The sequence below is a fragment of the Budorcas taxicolor genome, chromosome 16 (genome assembly GCF_023091745.1).
Source record: "Budorcas taxicolor isolate Tak-1 chromosome 16, Takin1.1, whole genome shotgun sequence".
Taxonomy (NCBI): domain Eukaryota; kingdom Metazoa; phylum Chordata; class Mammalia; order Artiodactyla; family Bovidae; genus Budorcas; species Budorcas taxicolor.
This window is the reverse complement of record NC_068925.1, coordinates 30130552-30155550: the sequence shown is the minus strand read 5'-3', so window position 1 is coordinate 30155550 and position 24999 is coordinate 30130552. Positions and strand designations below refer to the sequence as shown.

At 39.0% G+C, this 24999-nt stretch overlaps 1 protein-coding gene across 1 annotated transcript in view; it reads left to right on the top strand.

Moving 5' to 3' along the window:
* Positions 1-24226, top strand: part of ACBD3 (acyl-CoA binding domain containing 3) — a 38460-nt gene extending 14234 nt beyond the window's left edge. Inside the window, exons 2-8 of the mRNA XM_052653754.1 lie at positions 5575-5716; positions 6432-6572; positions 9409-9567; positions 11475-11649; positions 15045-15231; positions 17307-17591; positions 21277-24226. Coding sequence (XP_052509714.1) covers positions 5575-5716; positions 6432-6572; positions 9409-9567; positions 11475-11649; positions 15045-15231; positions 17307-17591; positions 21277-21488 — 1301 coding nt within the window. The 3' untranslated portion in view covers positions 21489-24226. The remainder of the gene's footprint in view (positions 1-5574; positions 5717-6431; positions 6573-9408; positions 9568-11474; positions 11650-15044; positions 15232-17306; positions 17592-21276) is intronic.
* The last annotated feature ends 773 nt before the right edge of the window (positions 24227-24999 follow it).

The window sequence follows — 24999 nt, the reverse complement described above, 5'->3', positions numbered from 1 at the left end:
GTTGCTGTGCTCGAGCTTCTCGTCGCAGTGGCTGCTGTTGTTGCAGAGCAGGGGGCCTAGGGCACAAGGGGGCCTAGGGCACAGGGCTTCAGTAGCTGAGGCTCCTGGGCTCTAGAGCATGGGCTCTTAATAGGGAGGCACATTCACTTAGTTGCTTTGCAGCGTTTGGGATCTTTCCAGATCAGGGGTTGAACCCATGTCTCCTGCATTGGCGGGCAAATTCTTTACCACTGAGCCACCAGGGAAGCCCTAAAATATTTTTTTCATACCCACTAGTCTTACCTGTTAGCTTCAAATCATCTCCCTGAAGCAAATAAGAATTCGTGTGTGTATGTATTTGAAAATTGCTATATTACATGATTGATAAGAAAAGTGGTCTTCCAGTGAATAAAGTTCCCATTTGATGTTATCTTTATTGATTTTTATCTTTATCTTTATTGAAGGGGTCAAAGCAACCACTTTAATAGAATTTAGGTGTTTTTAATTTTTTTAAAGGAGAAACAAAATCCCAGGGATCCTGATGGAACAAAGCAGAGAGTGTACCCTTGAGGGTATGCTGTCTACCCTTACTGTTTCTCAGGCTTACTATATCTTCTTTTTCTTTATCTTGAATCACCAGCAGCATATTTTTCTTTTATAAGGTTCAAGATAACATGAACAGTTAAGTTGGCACCTGTTTGGTTTACCTTTCATCTCATAAGCTAAGATCAAGGTTGGAGCTGTTTTTCAAATCATCACTTTGGGGAATGTGAGAAGAAAGTTGTCTGGGCTATGTTTCTCTGAGACCTAATTACCATAAGAAAACTTTTGGTGACTAATATGTACAAAATTAAGGTAGATGCTAAAAGAAGCTTATGAACATCTTGAAAATTGAAAAAAAGGCTTTTTGGTAAAAAGTTGCCACTATTTCACATTTTTTAACACTATTATCTTAGAATACAGAGTTCTGGCAGGCTAATTTTGTTAAAAAGATGTATATGTATAATCACCCATTTTTACATAGTTGTAAACATAAAATTATTTTTTAATATCTGTTTTTATTCTGCTTGTTTTCATTAATACATTATAAGTATTCTCTGAAATGATATATAGCCCTTATTTTGTCATTTTAAATAGCTGTATAATCAGCAGATTACTGTAATTTAAGTATTGTGTTATTGTTGAATAATTAAATTTTAAATAACGTAGCAGTTAACAGGTGTAACACCGTTTTTAAGATTTTTCAAGGCAGTATTTAGAAAAGAATTCATTAGGCTTGTTGGCTTTTACATGAGAGATAATGTAAAGATGTATTTTGGTTTTCTAAACTCATCTATTTTGCTCTATTTTTATTATATATTACATTGAAATTAAATGTAACTACTGGTCCAACCTAAACAGTTGGAACAAGTCATGTTATTACCTTTTTGACATATTTTTTCCTAAACTCTAAAATAATTGTTCCTTTATCTCAGTATCAGTTCAGTTGAGTTCAGTCGCTCAGTCGTGTCCAACTCTTTGTGACCCCATGAATCACAGCACGCCAGGCCTCCCTGTCCATCACCAACTCCAGAGATCACTCAAACTCAAGTCCATTGAGTTAGTGATGCCATCCAACCATCTCATCCTCTGTCGTCCCCTTCTCCTCCTGCCCCAATCTCTCCCAGCATCAGAGTCTTTTCCAATGAGTCAACTCTTCGCATGAGGTGGCCAAAGTACTGGAGTTTCAACTTTAGCATCATTCCTTCCAAAGAACACCCAGGGCTGATGTCCTTTAGAATGGACTGGTTGGATCTCTGCAGTCCAAGGGACTCTCAAGAGTCCTCTCCAATACCATAGTTCAAAAGCATCAATTCTTCGGCGCTCAGCTTTCTTCACAGTCCAACTCTCACATCCATGCATGACCACAGGAAAAACCATAGCCTTGACTAGACAGACCTTTGTTGGCAAAGTAATGTCTCTGCTTTTGAATATGCTATCTAGGTTAGTCATAACTTTCCTTCCAAGGAGTAAGCGTCTTTTAATTTCATGGCTGCAGTCACCATCTGCAGTGATTTTAGAGCCCCCCAAAATAAAGTCTGACACTGTTTCCACTCTTTCCCCATCTATTTCCCATGAAGTGCTGGGACCAGGTGCCATGATCTTCGTTTTCTGAATTTTTAATAATTTGTTTGTGGTGTATTTATACCTAAAATACACACCTAGACACAATTATATACTGGATTGCCAAGTTACACATTTTTAATTGAGCTCAGTGGTTTGTAAACTCCAAGAGGGTGATGAATCCTGGTGTCTCAGTCAGTTCAGTCGCTCAGTCGTGTCCGACTCTTTGCGACCCCATGAATCACAGCATGCCAGGCCTCCCTGTCCATACCAACTCCAGAGTTCCCTCAAACTCATGTCCGTCGAGTCAGTGATGCCATCCTGCCATCTCATCCTCTGTCGTCCCCTTCTCCTGCCCCAATCCCTCCCAGCATCAGGGTCTTCTCCAATGAGTCAACTCTTTGCATGAGGTGGCCAGAGTATTGGAGTTTCAGCTTTAGCATCATTCCTTCCAAAGAAATCCCAGGGTTGATCTGCTTCAGAATGGACTGGTTGGATCTCCTTGCAGTCCAAGGGACTCTCAAGAGTCTTCTCCAGCACCACAGTTCAAAAGCATCAATTCTTGGGTGCTCAGCCTTCTTCACAGTCCAACTCTCACATCCATACATGATCACTGGAAAAACCATAGCCTTGACTAGACGGACCTTTGTTGGCAAAGTAATGTCTCTGCTTTTCAATATGCTATCTAGGTTGGTCATAACTTTCCTTCCAAGGAGTAAACATCTTTTAATTTCATGGCTGCGGTCACCATCTACAGTGATTTTGGAGCCCCCCAAAATAAAGTCTGACACTGTTTCCACGGTTTTCCCATCTATTTCCATTTCCTATGATTTGCACACAAGGGCTCAATAAATATTTATTAAGTTGAATGAATGAATATACAAAAGATCTTATAGTGTTCATAATTGAAACAGACTTCTAAGAGTTAAATTTTAAAATGGGAACTGCCTTTTAGTTGGTATATATAGACCTATGCATAATCCTGTTCTAAAAGCTTTAGAGGAAGTTCCTACTTGGTACTAATTGTTTAGTGATACTGTTTGCTCAGTAACAAATACAGATGGCAGGTCCACAGGTTTCTGAGTTGTTGCAATTTTTATTAAATATAAATAAAGTCAGTGCCACAGTTTTGTCTTTTTTCAAGTGTTGAGTTCTTATTGAAAAAAATTCAGATTGAAGTATATGTATATATAATTATATAGAAGTACATAGATATAATTCTTTTCAGTCCCCACTCTCTTTAACAGTTTGGTTTGTTCTTCCAAATATTTTCCTTTGAAAGATTAAAATATTTTTAGTTTTAAGACCTCTGATCACTACTCCTCCTCTTAGCCCTCTCCCACTTTCTCATTCTCATCTTTTTAGTGTGACTCCATCTAGATCTTTTTCTTTGCATTTACATGCATGTAAAGGTACCCATAGAATATATATGTGGGTGTGCTACATGCTGGATTTCATCAATTCTAAGACTTAGTATTACGTACTGTAAAGAAAGAAAAACTGCCGGTTAAAACTATAAAATACAATAGATGTAAAAACTAATCTGATTTTAGAGATGTTAAAGTGTAGGTTGGGGGAGTACTTAGAATTGAAGATACTATATTTTGTGCTGTATGATTGTATATAGTTTTCTGCAGCTTGCTTTTTTCATTTAACTGTATTTCCTTTGTGCTTAATCACTCAACTGTGTCTGACTGTGCGGCCCCCCGGGCTCCTCTACCCTGGGTTTCTCTAGGCAAGAAGACTGGAGTGGGTTGCCATTTCCTACTCTAGATATTTCCTTTACTTACTTCATTTATTCCTTAGACTGACTGTGCCACATTATTTAGCTGTTTCCTTATTGATGAACTTTTAAGTTGTTTACAGTAATAAGAAAAGAGTGCTGCAATGAAAATATTCCTGTGTCCACCTCCTGTGTTTGGGAATGCTTATCAAGAGTAGATGATGAGAATTGGAATTACTGGACCATAATGGCACCCCACTCCAGTACTCTTGCCTGGAAAATCCCATGGACGGAGGAGCCTGGTAGGCTGCAGTCCATGGGGTCGCTAAGAGTCGGGCACATCTGAGCGACTTCACTTTCGCTTTTCACTCTCATGCATCAGAGAAGGAAATAGCAACCCACTCCAGTATTCTTGCCTGGAGAATCCCAGAGACAGAGGAGCCTGGTGGGCTGCCGTCTATGGGGTCGCACAGAGTGGGACACGGCTGAAGCGACTTAGCAGCAACAGCAGCAGCAGGGCATCTATATTTACAATTTTGGAATATATTGCCTGATTTCCCTCTAAGATAACTAACAATTTATACTTTGAACATTAGTGTATTGAGAATGGGTACCTGTTTGTCCTGTTCTTACCAGCTCTTGATGACCTAACTTTTTTGACCTATCTGATGGTAGACAGCATCCTTAGTATCTAATGGTTTCGATTTCCATTTCCTTGACTAGTGAAATTGAATGTCTTGGGATGCTTATTGGCAGCTTGTATTTTTTTTTTCTCCTAAGATTCCTTGAACAGGATATGAACTGTTGTGTAAACCATGTTCTTCTCTTATCATGAGTAATTTTCTTTTGGTGATGGCTCTGTACATGGATTAAAATTTGTAGGCAATAGACACTACTTTTAACCTCCTTTTTTGTTTTAAAATTTGGCAGTCTCATCATTAGAACCAACCAGTAACTAACACTTCCATTTATCAAAGAAGTAGGATTCCCTATTTTTTCAGCACCCAGTTTCATGATACTTTTAAGTGTTGCTAGTGGTGGTGAAGTCTCTGTGGGTCATACTGGCTTCACTGTAATTGCCCATTGGCAACCTGCCAGAGCAGAGGAAAGACCCAACAGTTATTACCATTAATACTGTCCTGTTACCTCTGAAGTAGAAAAGACTCTTTATTGATAAACAGACTTAAGAGTTTAAATGGTCCTATAGCTAGGAAGTGTCTGAGATAAGATCTAAATCTAGGATGTCTGATTCCAAAGTCCTTTCCACTGCATCGTACTGTTTCAGTGGGATGGATACATTTTGAATATAGCCTTTCAAATTATATGTACTCTCCTATGCATATATCTCTTATTTAAAATGCTCAATATAAAAATTTTTGAACTTACTTTAAAAAACGATTGCTGAACATTTTTAATATTTGAAAAAGATAAGTGGTACACTAGTGTGTGTGTGCCTTACTGTTGCTTGACATTGGTTTCTCTTTAGTAGTTTTTTTTTTTAATTGATTTACTCTTTGTAGTAATTTTAACATAAATATTAGTATTTAACTTTATTTTAAAAAATTAACTCAGCGTGAAGTTTTTTTTATCTTGGCTATAATTATTAAAATTTAGTAGTTGAGATAAAAATATTCCTACAGTGGTTTTCATAGGCAATATAAATTTCACAGGCAATTTGTGATATACATTATACCAGAATTTCAACATACAGTGTTGAAAATGTTGTATTTTGTCAGTGCTAATTGTTTTTGTGTTTATTTTTGTTATAGAAAAAGATGGCAAAGCATTTCATCCAACTTATGAAGAAAAACTGAAACTTGTGGCACTGCATAAGCAGGTTCTTATGGGCCCATATAATCCAGACACTTGTCCTGAGGTTGGATTCTTTGATGTGTTGGGGAATGACAGGAGGTAACAGTGTTTTATTGTGTAATGAATTTAATGAGTGAGTGCATGCTAAGTTGCTTCAGTTGTGTCCGACTCTTTATGATCCTATAGCCCGGCAAGCTCCTCTGTCCATGGAATTCTCCAGGCAAGAATATTGGAGTGGAGAGAAGGGTACAGAGTAAATTGGTTCAGATGTAAATAGCTGGCTCATTAGCTTTAGAGTAAGAGCTAAGCAAACATTTTTGCTTGCAGCTTCTGGAGTCGTCAGATGTTTATCTGTTTTTGGTTTGGAGATGTTTATGGCTAAATATTGTGAAAGATGTTTACTCATTGATTATGAAATAAGACAGCTTCATTTGATTCTTCCAAAATAATATTACAACAGCAATTTGCAGTATAGTAGTTGATTCTCTTGTTGGGACACGTACAGAGTTGTGACAGGAAAGAATATATTAAGCATTTTATTCAATTAAGGCTAAACTATAAGAAAAGTAGAACTCTGATACCCTTTTACTAGTATGGAAATTATCAGCAATGCAGTTAAATTATGGTGTAAGTTTGGTTTGTATGTAGGCTATTTAGTTTAGTAAAGCAGTCCATGCGTGTTGAAGTTTTGAATCTGTATAGTCAAGTCATTCTTCATTTTAGTTATAATTGAGACATTTATATTTAGGTTTAAATGAAATCAAATTTTTACTCTTTTAGGAGTAGCAAGTAACTTTCTTGTTGTTCTTTACAGGAGAGAATGGGCAGCCCTGGGAAACATGTCTAAAGAGGATGCCATGGTAGAGTTCGTCAAGCTCCTGAATAGGTGTTGCCATCTCTTTTCCACATATGTTGCATCCCACAAAATAGAGAAGGAAGAGCAAGAAAAAAAAAGGTGAAGTTTGAGAGCACAGAATACTAGATCCTTGTGCAGCCTGTCTACTGCGTAGTATCCTGATGCTTCTGCTTTATGGAGTGTCTGTTCTCAGGCAGCTGTCTTAACTTCCACTGGATCCCCACTTCCTATGGCAGTTGCTCAAAACTTTCTGATGTGAGCAGGTGCTTTTATTATGAGTTTTGAGGGGAGAGGGTTTACTGCTTCCGTCTGGCTATACCTTTAAAAGGAACCACCCATTCATCACGGCAGCATTCCTTTTGTGTTACTGCACTAAGATTCTGAGCAAACGCAACAAGCTCAGCCACCCCTCCTCCTTACCCTCTGGTCTCACACACCCTTCGCTGCTGCCTCTTTTTTTTCTAGAATATTCATACTCTGTACCATGGTTATCAGCTATGCTACATGGTATGCCTTATGTAGGCATTACATATTGGCTGTGGCTTCCAGGTAGCTCATTAATTACTTCCAGAGGTTGCAGGGGGTGCTATTGGATGCACTGTTTATGCTTATGGGATTTTCTGTCATTATTGTGAATTCAGCAGAATTATAGTTACCACTTTATTTATCTAGAGATTATATTTCCAAGAACAATCTGAAATTTCTAGGTAATGAAAATAATGCTATAAAGGCATCTGAAACAGTTCTTTGCTCAAAAAGAATTTTGAAAAGGTAAAATTATAAAGTTTCCTGGAAAATGGCAGAAAGTCATAGAATAAAATGGCGAATATGTTGTTCCAGAAATTCGTGATTAAAAGGAAAAAATGAGGTGCCATTTTATAGCAGTCACTGTGAGAACATCCTGAAATGAACATTTTTCACATACTGTTGTTTGTAGTGAGTATAAATATTTACAAATAATTACAAACTTTTTAGGAGACAATTTGTAGAATTTATTAAAAGTTCAAATGCTACCCGGCAATCCCACTTAAACCCATTCTACAGAAATACCAGAATATGTTTGCAGAGACTTACCTTCAAGGGCTTGCCTGGTGGCTCAGACGGTGAAGACTCTGCCTGCAGTGCAGGAAACTTGGGTTCGATCCCTGGGTTGGGAAGAGTCCCCTGAAGAAGGAAATGACAATCCCCTCCGGTAGTCTTGCCTGGAAAATCCCATGGTCAGAGGAGCCTGGCAGACTACAGTCCACGGGGTTGCAGAGAGTCAGACACGACTGAGCAACTAACAGTTTCACTTCATTTTCGAGGATGTTCCTTGTAATTCTATGGATAACAACAGCAAAAAACAAAAAATGCTACCAGTTAGCATCTATAGTGACAGAATGGTTAGATAAACTAAGTTACCTTTAAAGAAAAATTCTGTAAAGCTGGTTTTCCCTCGAATTATGTTTTACTTTAGAAACAGTCGGTTCCCTGATTTCCCCCCTAATCCTGGAAATAACATATTAGAAGGGGAAGTAGCCTGACAGTGAAGGAAAAGACAGAAACCATGAAAAATAATTGTAAGAATTATAAAAACATGGCAGTCAGGGGTCATTTAATGTGAAAGTAATCTATCCTTGTATTATAACATGTACTGTATTTATGTTTGGAGTTATAACTCCTGAGTTTTCAATAGACAGAGCGCTGGGTATAGTTTGTCTTTAAAAGGATAGAACATATCCTAATATATTTCCAGAAAATATTTATCCAAAGGAATATAGTTGTTACCCAAAGAAAAACTTTTCTTATTAGAACAGAAGGAGATTCCTTTACTGGAGACTTGATCTATGTGCTGCAATCCATTGTGTAGTGATTTTGGATCATTGAGGTGTAGCTGTGTCTTTGAAAGGAGTATCCATTGCTTTTTAAGTTCTTTTGTAATGATAAATTGAATATTTAAGTTACTACTGAACATATAAAACTGTGTTTTTCCTTTTAAAAATATACTCTTGTCATGAGATGAGGTCCATGTCGAATTTTTTTAAAGCATTTAAGACAAGACTTCCTCTATCCTGAAGCTTACGCTTTGGCTTTTGGGACATCTTGCCCTGTGTACTGTCACATGTTGAAATTAGGTCATGTTACTGCTGTATTTTGAGTCTTGGTTGGTTGTGACTCAGGTGTGTTAATCACTTACAGGAGTTTGGGGAGGTAAGTGGGGCAACCCAGACACTTCTCATGGCAGGACCATGAAACGGTGTCTTCTCTGAGAACCTCGGAAGTCTGCTCTTTCGTCATGTCTTCAGCCTCCCTGTCGTCCTCCTCACTCTGAGACCTGTGTGGCTTTCATTCCTAGTGCATCTTGTCTCTCTTGAGAAAGGGGTTGCCGGAGTGGGCGTGAGCTGCGTAAAAATCTAGCTGTACCCAGATGTCCAACTGTTCCTTTCTTTTTTTTAATTTAAAACTTTAATTTTTTTTTTAATTTCAGAAATTATACATGAACATATAAACCCTGAGACTACAGTTGTGTGAGACAGTCAGTCTCTGCCCTTATGTAGCATGTACTTCAATGAGTAAGGCAGATATATTGCTACATTTATCACATAAATTTATTTGCAACGACAGCAGGTAGTGTGAGGGAAAAGCTTGTGATGCTGTGAGCATATCTTAGACGGGAGCCTTCGAGATATTGTAATGGTTTAAGTGGTACCTTACTGATAGACTCCTTTTTCTGTTGCCGTGTAGCAGCCATTGTTCTTGTAGTGATCTGTATAGTTAGAGATTGATTCCATATGATAAATTTCTCCTCTTGGAAATGTTCATTTCAAATTGTGATAAAATTATCACATGTTTCTCCCAAGAAACCTGGGTTAGTCTTCACTGGGAAAGAGTCTTAAATTATTTTTAAATAGGATTCTTTGTTTAGGGTTCATTCTCTCTGTCCTTTACTTCTTAGGAAGGAGGAGGAGGAGCGAAGGCGGCGTGAAGAGGAAGAACGGGAACGTCTGCAAAAGGAGGAAGAGAAACGTAGGAGAGAAGAAGAAGAAAGGCTCAGACGGGAGGAAGAGGAGAGGAGGCGGCTAGAAGAAGAGAGACTCCGGCTGGAGCAGCAAAAGTATGCTTGTCGGGTATTGTCTAAGAATGCCAGATGGGCCACCACACTGTTGCGCTGACGGTTCACCTTGTGTGCCTTGGAATATTTCTCTGTTTTGTTCGACTGGGAGGTAGATCAGCATTAGCTATTGCCATTTGTGCCAATGATGTGTTACCAAGGTGAGAGCCTCATCTTAAGCATCATTTGGTTGCAAAAAGAAGAAAGATGTGGGATTTGCTCCCAGAACCCAGACACTAGAAGAGGAGCTGAGGTGGTTTGCTTGTTCTCTGTCTCTGGGTCCATAATGATCTCCTGTCCTTGCTTCTCTTGGCTGTGTCTCTGATGCGTTCTTCCTCTTCTCTACGAATTGTCACTGTGCTTTGCCATATGCAAGGCTGTCTCAGCCTGGATTTACGTGGTCTTTCTTTTCATGCATCTGACAGAGACTGGCTAGAGTACAGAAACCCGGTTAAAAATTCCCAGGCCAGAGAATCTCTTGGTTCAGCCTATGTCAGATGTGTATTCCTAGTCCCCTAGAACAGGACCTGGGGGCTGAACCCATTTCTTATTCAGTAAGGGCTGTGAGAGCCACTGTCTCAGAAGGGATTAGTTCAAGAGGGAGCTGTGGGAATGAGGAGGAAGGGATTAATGCCCATAAAACAAAGAGAAGGCCTGTGGTTCTAGAGGTGGCATAACATGTAGATTAAACCAGACAACATGCAAGTCCTTCGTTTTCTCCCCATTGTTTGTGAATACTTCCTTAGAAAAGCTTCAGACTGACTCAGGGTCTGTGTCTACCTTGGAGAGAAGCTATGAATACTACTCTGTTTTGGGGAGAGGGGTACCCTAGTTGGACCCAGTGTCATGTTCTGTTTAGGACTTTGTGAGATCTATTATTTTATTTATTTATTTATTTATTTATTTATTTATTTTTGTTCTGCACATTTTTTTTTTATAGTTTTTTATTTTTTTAATTTTAAAATCTTTAATTCTTACATGTGTTCCCAAACATGAACCCCCCTCCCACCTCCCTCCCCATAACATCTCTGTGGGTCATCCCCATTGTTTAGGACTTTGTGAGATTTAGCTTTGTTATTACCTATTAACAGATGCCTTAGAGGGCATTACTGTTGATCACGTGACTGAGTTAAGCACGTGGTTCCTGTATGTGGGGAAAAAAGGAATAGTAATAGTTCACAGAAATCAGTATCTCTAGACCAAGTGTACCCAGATATTGTCTTCAGTGTTCCTGTTTAAGACTTGCTTTGCATTAAATGCCAAGGTGCTCAGATTTCCACTGGCCTTATTTGTACTTACCAGAGCCACCTGTAACATCTTTTAGCTATTATTCAGCCTTTTACTACTTTATATATATTTATGTAGAAAAACCATGGCCAGCAGTTAAATATCTCATCTCTGTAATAAATGACAATCCATTTTTCTTACAGCAAAAACTGTAGGCTGGAGCCAGACTGCCTAGACTTGAATCCTGGCTCTGGCGTCTACTCACAGTGTTACCTTGGGCAAGTCACTGAAATCTTCCATTTTCTGCTTTGTGGAAACCCCACCTCACAGGGTGGTTGTGAGAACTAGGTGGGTTAGTACATAGAAGTGCCCTGAAAAAACTGCATGGCACATTGTAAGGGCACAATAAATGGTGATGATGATGATGGCAGTGACAGTGATATGCTTATTATTCTCCTTTTCCATCTCAAGTTGGCCTTGAAAAACCTAAGTGAAAAATTAAAAGCCAAGTTTATTTTCTTAAATCTTTCTCTGGACCTTGGATACATGCTGCTTGGTATACATTACTACCTTAATCGTTTTTAAGAGGTATTCGTTATAAAATGAAATAACAGAGATTTTATTTGGTCATGAACAATCAATCTCCTGTAGTCAGACTAGTGTCTATTTTTTAATGTTTTTAGGCAGCAGATAATGGCAGCTCTAAACTCCCAGACTGCCGTGCAGTTCCAGCAGTATGCAGCCCAACAGTATCCAGGGAACTACGAACAGCAGCAGATTCTCATCCGCCAGTTGCAGGAGCAACACTATCAGCAGTACATGCAGCAGCTGTATCAAGTCCAGCTTGCACAGCAACAGGTACGATAGCTAACACCCAGATTCAGCCTTAGAAAGGGTTTTTAGTTTCATTGAAACCAAAGTTCTTTTTTTAACAGTTGCTGATGACTTTTGCATTAGTTAGCCTCTCAGATATCAAGTAACTTTTAGGTGACCTTTATTAAAAGAGATTTTTAACATTGCAGTGGCAGTTATGAAAGAAAGTATATAATTTCGAAACAACAGATGATGTGGCCTCTATTATATTGTCATAAGTGTATTTGGAATTTGTATGGACCTAGTGTTATCCCAGTGAGTTTGACATAGCTCTAAATGTGGTCCCAGAACCATGGAGACTTGGGTGATCAGTGTTAGTTCAAGGACAGCCTTCAGGCCAACTGCTGTCATAGTCCTGGCCAGCTTTTAATCGGAGGACCCGCAGTCCCTAAGGCAGAACTTCGTTGGGTCCGTCTTGCCCTTTTGTTGGGTGCAGTAGCTGCGCTGCCTGCCTGCAGCACATTGGCCGTCCTCCTTGGCTTCCTGCCCCCGCAGTCTTGCCTCCACACAGGAGCAGGTGGTTGAGGGGAAGGACACAGCACTGGAGGTCACATACCACCTGGATTCTGCCCTAGCTTTGCCATTATCTTGTTTGATCTCAGTCTAGTTATCTACTGCTCTGGTATTTCTGCCTTTTCTCCAAACCAGTAAGAATGGGATATGAAATCCTGTTACATAGTCTTGTTAACCTCACAGGACTATCAGAGGAATGAAATAAGAAAATAGTTCTGTGAAAGTATTTGATACATAGGGAAGATAGCTGATTTAACATTAATTTTTTTACATCTTGCAGAGGCATAAAATGCCTCCTTAAAGTTAACCTTAAAGTTTTACTTTAAGGTAAGTTTTCTTATTTAATTTTCAGTTACAGAACAGGTACTACTTGTCAAAATATCTGAGTGAAGAAAAGTGTTGTGAGGTAATTCCCTGGTGATCCAGTGGTTAGAACTCGACACTTTCACTGCTAGCGGCCTGGGTTCCATCTCTAGTCAGGGAACAAAGATTCCCGCAAGTCGCCTGCCTTGGCAGCGAGGCCAGAGTAAAAACCGAAACACAAACTATGTTTCTCTATAAATTTAATAAAATGTCTTAAAATTTAAAAAAAGGAAAAGAGTTGTGTTTTAGTTGCCCCCACATTTCTTGTTAGGTGAAGTAATCTTTGTTATGTTGCCACACTCTTTAAAATTTCTTGAAAATTCATATCCTTACCTAAAATATGTTTTTCCCTGAGTCTTTAGCGTTAGTGAAGCAGTTTAAGAGGCACTGCAGATTTTGTATAATCCATGAGAAGAGGAAAAGGATGTCAAACCAGAGTTACAAGATAATAAGTGGTATTTTTGAGGAATTTCTGTCCTCCAGAGACTGTTTATACTTGAGTATATCACTCCCTTTTCCTACTTCTTTGATGGATATTGAGATAATTTATTAATAGGCTAGCTCATTCACACTGTCCTGCTTACAGGTTGCTATCATTTAGTGAGAACAAAGTCAGTCAAATAGGGTAAAACCAAAAATCTTTGAAATAGAATTAGAAAGCCATAATTTAGATTGCAGTGATCAGACTCAGTTTATCAGATTGATTGGTTGTCTCTGCTAAGAGAGAATGAGAGGAACTGGGGAAGGAACCAAGGGAACTTCGGCCCCATGAAGTATTAGTTTTTATATAAATACTGAGCAAAATGACAAAAAATGGGAACACTTGTTTAATTTGGGGTGTGGTTACACGAGTGTTTTATTGTTCCTATGCCTTTCTGTGCTTTTAAAAACTTCCTGGAGTATAGAAGAGAGATTATATAAATAAATAATTGTGATCTGTTATGTATAATAGATGTATACTCATATTCAGTGGGATCACAGGGTAGGGAGTTGTTCTTTCTGCTAGAGAGTTTCAACAAAAGCCTAAACTGAGGAGGGACCATTTGAGCTGACCAATTGATCATCAACAGAAATTCCTTTTTATTTTTTGCTTTCCTGTCATGCAGTGAAATGTTGTGAGTGTGCTGACTTGTCTTGGTTGTATGCCTATTTTCTGGAAGCTGGTGCTCTTAGAAAACTGATGGGGAAATTACTGAGAATCTAGGCTTTGGAAGAAGGTATTTTAAAATCTTAAGTGTTTTGCTAACCAGCACTAGCAGCAGAGAGAGGTGTTGCTGCTTAAGCAACTGATTTGTAAATGATTAGTAATGTAATGATTTCATTAAATGAAATCTGTGTTTTCAGATAGGCCAAAATGTATCATTATCCCTAACCCATGAAATTATGCAGGCTTTTTTTCCCTATTTTCTTTAAACTGTTGTAAATATATGCTCACTTATTATATAACTTAATATTTTAGTTTTAAGTTACTTAAATGCCCTAATATGCATAACAATACATTGGGTAAATTTCCTATTTTTACAATAGCAATACCAGTGCAAACAAAATAGTTATATACTTGTGATTTTATAGATAAACCTCTCAAACAAATGTTGAATAAAAGAAGCCAGACACAAAAAAGAGCATATAATATACAATTTCATTTATGTTAAAGTTCAAAGACAGGCAGAGCCAAACCTGTAATTTTACAGGTTAGTTTCATCATTACCCTTGAAGGACTTTCTGGAAAGGGGCACCAGGAAGGGTTCTGGGATGCAGATAATGTCTTGATCTCTGTGTATGTTCGTCTAACGAAAATTGATCAAGCTGTACATTTGTGATTTGTGTACTTTTCTATATGTTTGTTATAGTTAATTTTATTTAAAGTTTCCCCAAAAGTTATGTAATACTTAGGCATTTCTCATAATGTTAATACTAATATTTGTTCATTTTAATATGAGAGGAATGTCCTAAAGTAGTTGTCCTTTGGATTTAAGCTGTTTTTATTTTCCATTTTTCAAAGGACTTTTAAACTCTACGTTTATGAAAATACATACTTTAATCATAATTATGTAAAGTGATGCATTTTTTTAAAGAAATTATTTTGACCTCAAACTCTATTTTATAAGCCTATTTAATTTTTAGGTCAGTATTTTTTTTTTACTTGATTAGCAGTCTTTAGTTTGTGATAATTTTTCTATGTATAAAGATATCTATCAGTTTTAAGAACTGATGTTTCCATGTTGAGTTTTTACCTAGAATAATTTTATTTGGGGTGATTATTTCTACCTACTTTAATTTTTCCTAGTTTTTCTAGTGATCTTTAGGACACAAGAATGTGGTCCTCAGAATATTATTATACTAGTATTCGTTATAGATAGGATAAAAACTGACAAAGTGTATAGTAATTTCTTGGAGCTACTTGATGAGGCAAAAATTCTGATGGGATCAGAATGCATCTCAGGGTAAATGTCCCATTTTTAGCCTTCCTGGTCAGTGTGTCTTCACTTTTTCTTGACTTATAGGCAGCATTACAGAAACAACAGGAAGTATCAGTAGCTGGGGCTTCCTCTCCTACATCATCAAAAGTGAATGCAACTACACCAAGTGATATGATGTCAGTTAATGGACAGGCCAAAACCCACACTGACAACACTGAAAAAGAGATTGAACGAGAAGCCGCCGAAGAAGCCCTGGAGAATGGACCAAAAGGTATGGCTGTGTATGTGCACTTCCATCCAGATACTATAATTCAGACTCATGAAAAGCAAAAGTTGGAAAGTCAGATTAATTAGCTTTTGAGAGCAATTACATATTTGTGAGAGTTGAATGCTTTTTCATTCTTTTTAATCTGGCTCTGATGCTTCTGGTGACTCTTGGAATAGTTTAGAAGAGTAAATCAGATGTCCTTTGCGTTGTCTTATTTTATATATTGGTTATTTGTTGCTGTGTAACACATGGTACCCAAATTTAGCAGCTTAAAATACTAATTAAACATTTATTATCTCTCACAGTTTCTGTGGGTTAGGGATTGCAGAACTCCTTAGCTGAGTGGTGGGCTTCCCTGGTAGCTCAAATGGTAAAGAATCTGTCTACAGTGCGTTCCATTCCTGGGTCAGGAGGATTCCCTGGAGAAGGAAGTGGCAGCCCACTCCAGTATTCTTGCCTGGAGAATCCCATGGACAGAGGAGCCTGGCAGGCTACAGTCCATGGGGTCGCAAAGAGTCAGACACGACCGAGAGACTCACACACACTAACTGAGTGATGGTGGTTCTGGTCTCTTACGAGGTTATGGTGTTGACCTCTTATGAGGTCAAGCCTCATGTGAAGGCTTGACTGGGACTAGAGACTGCTTCCAAAGTGGTTCCCTCACATGACTGGCAAGTTCATGCTGGCCATTTGCAGGAGGACCTCAATTCCTCGCCCCATGGAGCCTCTCTAAAGGGCTGCTTGAGTGTTCTCAACACAGTGGCTGGCTTCCTCTAGAGAACATGATGCAGAGGGAAACAGCAAGAGTGGCAGTGTCCTTCCTGCCCTGGCTTTGGAAGGAGTGCGTCAGTACTGCTGCCGTATTCTGTTGGTCCTGGTGAATTTTTAGTGGTGACTTTACAAGTACGTGAATACCTACGGTAAGGATCACTGGGTGCCAACTTGTAGGCTCTTTACCATATATTCACAATATATTTTTTGAGACAGAAGTACCATATTACCGGTAAGATAATTTAGATTTTCAAAGGTCTACTTACCTTTTCACGGGCAGCTCATTCATTCATTCAACAATTGGTTCAAGATTTTCTGGGTGTTGGGCTACAGGGGTGAAGCAAAATAACACACATACAATGCAGATTGTGGCTGTGGTAAGTACTGTGTGGAGAGAAAAGTCCATTACAGTGTGAAAGCACATAATATGGAGATACAAGCTAGTTAAGGTTACCAGAGGTTTTCCTGGGGAAGGGGCACTTAAGCTGAGAGGTCTGAATCAAGAGTACCAGTTCCCAAGTAAGAAGGAATAAGAGACCATTTCAGTGACTGATCAGAGATGATGGTAGTGTAGTTCATAAGAAAGTTGGTTTCCTTGTCTTTTTAAAACAAATAATAGAATAGTTGCAGAAAAGACCTTGAAATACCTTAATTCCTCTCTCCCCTTTTTTTCCTATTAAGAGTTTGCCAGTATTTTCAAATAAATCTTTTGTCAAAGGCTCTGAATAACTCTGGAAAACCTATTGAGTGCACATAGATATTTCTCAGTAACAAGACATTACCTATTTTTCCTCAGTTGCTAGCAGTTCCATTCCTATCCAAGTTTTTCTCTGAGTTTCCTTAGAGTAACCCCTCCCTTAGAGCTTTGGTTTACTCCAAGGTCAAGACTTTTTTTTTCTGACAGAGTCTGAAGTCAAAGCCCAGCCTTTGTTCACATCCAAAAATGAATTTATTTTAAGTCCAGATCTCTCTCTGTTTGAATGTTTCCCTGTTTCCAGCTAGGAAGTTTCCAAGGTCATTCTTCCATGCCCGCATGCAGTTAGAGTACTGGAAAAAAATCCTTCTTAAGAATATGGTTTGCATTTGTTACTTAAAATGGGACGTTGACTTCTGAATACCTGTGGTGTTATTAAATATAGGAATGTGGGGAGAGAATTCCACGGGGAGGCTTTTAAAGTCCTCGATATAAGGTAGACCAGACTGCACTTGGTGCCTGCATGTGGCTGGGCAGGTGGTCCTATGCAGGTATTGTTGCCTACAAGTGAAGGCTCATCCTCTTTATCCTTTGTAATTCCTGTTGCCTTTAGAATCTCTTCCAGTAATCGCAGCTCCATCCATGTGGACACGACCCCAGATCAAAGACTTTAAAGAGAAGATTCGGCAGGATGCGGATTCCGTGATTACAGTGGGCCGAGGAGAAGTAGTCACTGTTCGAGTACCCACCCATGAAGAGGGATCGTATCTCTTTTGGGAATTTGCTACAGACAATTATGACATTGGGTTTGGGGTATATTTTGAATGGACAGACTCTCCGAACACTGCTGTCAGCGTGCATGTCAGTGAGTCCAGCGATGACGACGAGGAGGAAGAAGGTAGAGCCATTGGTCCATGTTCAGTAGCTGGGTTGTGCATTTGCAGAAATGGTAGCAGTTCTGATGTCAGCCAACCTCATGCTTCCTGATTAACTTCCTGGACAGGGATCAAACGTTTCAGTGGTGGGACCTTAGGCTGAAAAGATTGTGAAAGAAGCTAGCCTCCTGAGTGATTGGGGCCTGAATTGTTATGAATGCCAGGGAAGTCTGTTTGACAGTTTATTTTACTGCTTTCTGAATGCTGTTACACTTTTCAGCCTTGTGTGTTGAAAAGCCAAATGTGCAAGGTCATTTTGAAAAATTATAAAAGAGCAAGCAAGAAATTCTGCCAACTCTGGAATTTATATTTCTGATATCAGCTTTTTAGGTTGTTATCCTAAGATGTATTTTCTCTAACTAGACAAAATCAAATGTTTCCAGTGACAGTCTCAGCTGTCTTGATGTTGGGACTTCCCTGGTGATTCAGGCTTCCAAGGCAAGGGGCACACGTTGAATACTTGGTCGGGGAACTAAGATCCCACATGTCTTGTGTAACCAAAAACAACTATCTTGGTCTAGGAAGTAGGTTGTAAAATGTATTGCTTATTGATTGAGAAAGTAGTTTTCTTAATTTTGTTATTATCCAGAAAATTAGAACACAGAGCTTTTGTATCCACCTAATAAGTACTTAAATATTTGTTGACTTGATAGAGTAGTATGGAAGGAGTGCCCTGACTGGGAGAATGGGAAAGCACCTTCAGTTCTTGACCGTAACTAACCTTTCAGGTGACTTATAAGTGAACTGCATATTTAAGAGCGTAAGTAATCACAGAGACTACACTGGGATACGTTTAAAGAGGTAGTTGTTGAAGGTACATGGAGGGAGGCTAAAAGTTCAGTCTGCTTTTGATAGACAAGCTGAATCTTGGTGATTCGGTTACATCACCAAGATACTCTGAGCCCCTTCAGGTCGTGTCTGGCAACACACACACATGGGCCAGTGTCATTTAGGAGCTGCTTTCTCTTTTAGCATTTTGTTTTCAGCAGTCTTTATTCTGAGTACCACCAGCAAGGGAGAGCATTGCACGTGAATACTGCTGACTGAACCAGACCAAAAAAATGTCAAAGTAGGGAGAAAAAAGAAACCAGAGAGACCTGAGTGTGCAGGGCAGGTGCCACTTCTGTTGTCTCAGGTGCCCCTTAGCAGCATCAGGACAGGACTAAGCCCTTTACTAGTCTTTCTGATGCACACGGGGACTCCTTACAATCAGGTGATTTGCACATGCTTGGGAAGGGAAGTTTTTAGTATATGCAAATTACTGTATTTTTAAAGAGCTTTGTGAATAATAAGAGAATTCTCTATTAAGTGGGTTGAAGTAATCTATTTCTCCTGGTTTGTAAGCTTGAGAGCTTTTAAAGCAGGATACTTCGTAGTCTGATCCCTCAGCTGATTATCATTGTGTTATTGCTGTTGGGAAGAGCACTGATGAAAATGGCTAGGGTTCAGTGCCTCACTCAAGGTGAGAAGCTAGACACCTTTGACCTTTGCACTAATATATGATAGCCTCAAATGGAAAGTGGCATTACCCGTCATGATTACCTGTAACGTGATTTGCAACTAAAACTGACCCATTGAAGCCTCTGCACTCGTAACAACGGTGAGGGGAGGTCCTCGGTGGCCTAGTGGTTAGGAGTCTGGGCTTTCACTGCCATGGTCCAGGTTCAGGCCAGGGAACTGAGAATCCCACAAGCCACATGGCAGAGCCACCTCCCCCTGCCGCCCCCCCAAAAAAAGTAACAGCAGTGAAGATTTAACTCAAAATGGTTCTGTTTGCCACGTGCCTCCTTATGGAGGCTGCTGTGCTGCCAGGTCTTATCCACATTGTGTGTTTTGTTTTATGTGGGGTCCTTTCAGCTTGGTTTAAGATGGAAGCAAAGTCCAGTTTTTTGTTTATTGTTTTAGTTTTTTTCATTAGGTCTTGAAAGATGGAGGAGTTTGTTTTCTCTGAGGAAGACATGATGGGTAATCCACCCTGCTGCTGTAGTCCTCCACTTGATTGTTTCTCGGTCCCAAGTCTGCTTAGATTGAAGAAAGATGCATCTTTCATCTGTCCTAATAACCTTTAATTTTGTAAATTTTTGAGCAAAATTTGGATCCTGAATTAATGGGCCCAGTAATCTATTTCATGGATATCCTTATGGGCAGTAGTGTGTACTTAGAACGACTTGTATCTCTCATTTGCAAATGAAGGACATGTAATTTTAAGTAGTATTGCTATGATAAAACAAATGTGATTTGGGCCTATTTGTCATCTACTATTGTTGAATAAACTTTATTTTAGAATAGCTTTAAATTTACAGAAATATTGCAAGAGATAGTACAAAGAGTTCTGAAACCCAGTTTTTCCCTATTGTTAACATCTTACCTTGTCCCATGGTATATTCATCTTAGCTAATGAACCAGTGTTGATATATTATTAACTAAAGTCCATATTTCTTCAGATTTCCTTAGTTTTTCTGAATGTTCCAGGATCCCATCCAGGATGCCACATTGTAGTAACAAGTCTCCTTAAGCTCCTCTCGGCTGAGAGTTTCTTAGACCTTCCTGGTTTAAATTCCTAATAGTGGCCATTGACAGTCATCATATAATTGACTCATGTGCCTGTAATTCATTCTGCCATATTGCAAACCTGAAAGTCTTTTAAAATCTATGCTAAATGTTCCCTTGATCTGTTTACCTTGAGGGGCTTCCCTGGTGGCTCAGTAGTAACAAATCTGCCTGTCGATACAGGAGATGCAGGCTCAACCCTGGGTCAGGAAGATCCCCTGGAGGAGAAAATGGCAACCCACTCCAGTAGTCCTGCCTGGGAAATCCTATGGACAGAGGAGTGTGGCAGGCTGTAGTCCATGGGGTCTCAAAAGAGACTAAAAACAACAACAGTTTTCCTTGAGGCTGTTTATATTACTGTGTTAAACTAAGACTTTTCAGCTGGTTCATAAGTTTTCATTCCTACAGGTTTCTACAGGTATTTTTTTCCTAACCTCATATCATTACAGTTCAAAAAACTGTTAACCTGGGGCAAACCTAGCATCAAAGCCTATTTTTTTGCCACTGGGATCATCCTTGGGTTACACAGGCCTAGTGAAAGTGATTGAATTTTCTCTGAATGTCTACCTCTTTTCTGTCTTTCTCATTTTGTTTAAGAAAATAACATCCTCTCTCTTTGTATTTAAGATCAGTAGAAAATAATAGTCCTCATAAGCTCCCTTCTCCCCATTCCCAAAACAAGAGAGGACTTCCATATTGTTGGGAAGAAGAGGGTCACAGCAGCATTTTCCATGGTCTTACTCAGATGAATGATGCCCTACCTGTTGGGAGGAGTTAGGAACTGAGTGGATGTGGAAGGGGAACAGTGAGGGGAACAGTGGTTCAAGTACAGAGGGAGGGAGGCTGCTGATTGCTGCCGCCACCAGATGCTTGCCACTGGGCTCCCAGGGCCCAGAAAGTGCTGTGCTTGGTACATAGCAGCTGCTCAGATACAAGAAGGAATCAGTACACATTCACATGCCCATAAGTTGTAGAATGGATTGAGAGAATTCTTAATGAGCAATTTCTCAAAGAAAGGATGGAGCTTAAAATGCCTGAGGCAGACGTGTGTTTTTCCTGAATCTCTTCACTCTGACTTGTCTCTGTTTTCTTTCACAGAGAACATCAGTCCTGAAGAGAAGGCCAAAAAGAATGCCAACAAGCCCGTGCTGGATGAGATTGTGCCTGTGTACCGGCGGGACTGTCATGAGGAGGTATACGCCGGCAGCCACCAGTATCCAGGGAGAGGAGTCTACCTCCTCAAGTTTGACAACTCCTACTCTTTGTGGAGGTCAAAGTCAGTCTACTACAGAGTCTATTATACTAGATAAAGTTGTTACAGAGTCTGGAGTCTAGGGTTGAGCGGAAGATGGCATTTAATTTGGAAATTTCTTTGACTTTTGTGGAGCATTGCAGTCAGTGTTTACCCTGTTGATTTTGGTCTGATGGGTTGGGACTCTTGCTGGGAATCAGGATTTCCTTGAAACTCTTGAGCGTTAGTACTTTGGGGTTAAAGGGACTCCTCAGACTCATCCAGCCCTTCGGTGCTGACCAGCAGAGTCACGAGTGGATGCTGATGTTACACGAGCTACGTGTTAAATCTTTCAAAGTCTCCAAAATAAAACGGCTCAACATTGACCCCACCTGGCTGATGGCTAGTCCATTGCTGCCTGCTCTATGTGTTTTCTGAGAGCCCATAGTTACTTTACAGTGCCCTCTGATTTGAAATCCTGTAATAGTCTACATGAGGTACATCTCACTTTCATCCGAGGTCACCATTTTTGAAACTTAAGGTGTCACAGATTATAATAGAAAAGAAATTGCCTCAATTTGATCTTATTCTAAGTGACCCAGATTGTTTCGCTTTGGGTACTGCTGTTTAGTTCAGAGCTATGTTACAGATAATTATTTTCTGAATAATCTTAATATAGAATGTTCAAACCTAATTGATAATTGAAGTATCAAGACACATAGAACACTGAAAACATCCATCTTAGCAAATTAGCAAGCCTCCACAAACCCTTGGCCCTTTTCTCATCTGGTATGTATGCTACCAGTAGCAAAGCAAAAAAAGGAATTCATTTTTGTCTTGATTTACCTTTATTTAGCTTTTTTTTGAGCATCTCAAGTTGAAACTGTTTTCTACACAAGCATATAGTTAGGGATTTTGTAAACAAATTGACACCTACTGAATTAAAATATATAAGCTCATTTAAATATAATTCAGTGTATGGTGAATAACATTGCACTAATATGGAAATCACTGCCAGAGATAGTCCATTTTCTTTTGATTTGATACTACTTAGGCACATATCCTACATGATCCCAGTTGGGAATTACTTAATAGAAAGAATTGGAAATGCATATGGCCATGCTTAAATTTTTTTATAGCTTTAATCTGTATTATGTCTTCATTGATGGAAGGAGGTACATCTTTATTTTCCTTACTAGAAACAAATATGGATTAATTGCCTCAAATTTGTGTAAGTGATTGACTAGTCTAGAGATTCTTGTTTTCAGAAGGATGGTATAGATAGAAAATTACAAAGATGGCAATATACACATAATGTTGTTATTATATGTTGTTACTGAAATACTTAGACTTTTAAAATTTTTGATCGTAAATCATTTCTTGTAGGAGGGTTTCCTTGCTGCGGTATACACAGTTCACTACATAAGGGGCTGTTTGTTTTTTTGTGTGCTGCATTTTTTGTTTTTTAATACCTGGTTTTGTACATATCTAACTCTGTTCTCTTTTGGTTATTCGGAAACTGGATTATTTTCTCCTAAGCAGTGCTTAATTTGTGTTTTTTAATTTCAATTCAGTAGTCCCGGGTTCTAGGTGTTCATTTTGTTAAACTCAGAAGGTTTGTCCCATTGTCCATCAGCTCTTGTGTATATGGTATAGAAACCATGGGGTTAGGCACCTCCTGGCTTTTTTTTTTTTTAATGAGAAAATACTGTATTTAAAATGTAAAATAAACTTTTAAAAAGCAGGCACTAATATATATTTCTTCCAGCCTTTGATTACAGATTTGTCCTTGCACATGTTAAGATGAATTATTCTCTGAAAATATTGTTCCTGGGAGCAGTGTATGTTACTTCACATAGCAGCAATTCCTGTCACATGTTCATGTCAGAACATTTTTGGTTTTAAACTTTTTTTATTGCCTTTGGCTGTCGAATAGAATATTACAAGTGCGATTTCCAAAAGATCTTGAAAATAATATATTTAATCAATTAAAATGTTTATCTGTAACTTGTTGATGTTTCATTAATATAGTTATTCTTTGAAGCATTAGTTCTGTATTTCATCATTTGGGTAGGAGGAAAAGAAATGTTTTAAATGGTCTGTTTTAAAAAGTTAAACAATAACAAAACTATTGTTGGCTGATTATTTTGTTTCTGCTGTGGATTACCCTAGTTTGTTAAAATAGGTTAACAGTTTTTCAGACTTTTGTTTTGAAAGTGTCCTGTAGCTTGTGAACGTGTTAGTTGCTTAGTCATATCGGACTCTTTGTGACTCCATGGACTGTAACCCATGAGGCTTCTCTGTCCATGGCTTTCTCCAGGCAAGAACACTGGAGCAGGTGGCATCCCATCCCAGGATCGAACCCAGGTCTCCTGCACTGCCTGCAGAATCCTCACCATCTGAACCACTAGGGAATCCCTAGATTTCTTGATGGAAGGGAAGACAACCGACTTGTAATTAAAATGACTTACTATATTTCCCCTGTCAAACTGTTGGTGTAGCATATTCCTTGAAGACGGAATATGCTACTTTAAAGTGTCTCCTTAGGTGCAGCACCTGGGGAAGCAGCAGTGCGAGGCATGCCACAGTCAGTGTGATGTGAAATGCCACAAGCTGTTCTTAAAATGACCCCACTGAAATGTCAGGAGACTTGGACATTAAGTTTTTTTTTCCGCTTTGGAAATTCGGAGACGCTAACTGAGGTTACCACCTTTTTTTCCCCCCTGTGTCGTTTGTTGCTACCATGAAGGCAGATCATGGAACAGTTAAAGAGAGTTGTTGATATGTGAGCACATCTTGGAAACCATGCTACAGAGAGCCTTGACCGTAAAAACGTCTATGAACCCGTATTGGACTGGCTTCTCCATACATTTGCCTAGGGTTCTTCAGCTTTCTTACTGAGAGTCTTTTAAGACTAAGTTAATTATTACTTCAACACCTTTGAGTAGGTTACACTTTTCAGATGCTTACTATGTTACCTGATTTGTTTTATAATTAAAGATGGAGGCACTGACTCTATTTTTGTTAGTTGACATGCCACTTGTAAGGTGTGAATTGATTAGGGTACTTAATTTTGTACCAGGAAACTAAGTGGATGGCATTTCCAGAACTGACATTGGCATTTGGACTCAGGCAGTCCAAACGTAGGTAAAGTATAAACAGTTACTCATCTGTGCTGAAAGCTTGTGTGTGGTGGCTCAGGTCAGCCCTGCAGTGAACTAGTGACTTACCTGTTTCTGAAAAGAGCAAGTACAAATTCGGTCACAGTTGCTGATTTTTTTTAAACCTTTCTGGCATATCTGTACAGTTATAACAATTTTTACCCTTTTCTAAGATCATTAATATGACAGATAACATGACTTTTTTGAAAGGGGAGCATGGCAAAATACAGAAATGTAAACATGTTTCCAAAAGGTCTACACTTTGCAGCTTATTTTTTCAGGTTGTGTTTGGAGAGTGTTTCCTGTTGTTTAGTATGGGTCTCCTGTGTTCTCTCAGCCTGCTGTGTGTGCTATGGAGTGACTCTGGCTGTTTTTTGTTAGTGAACGTTTTTCAGTTACTTCCAACTTTTTATTATAAATGATGTTCCA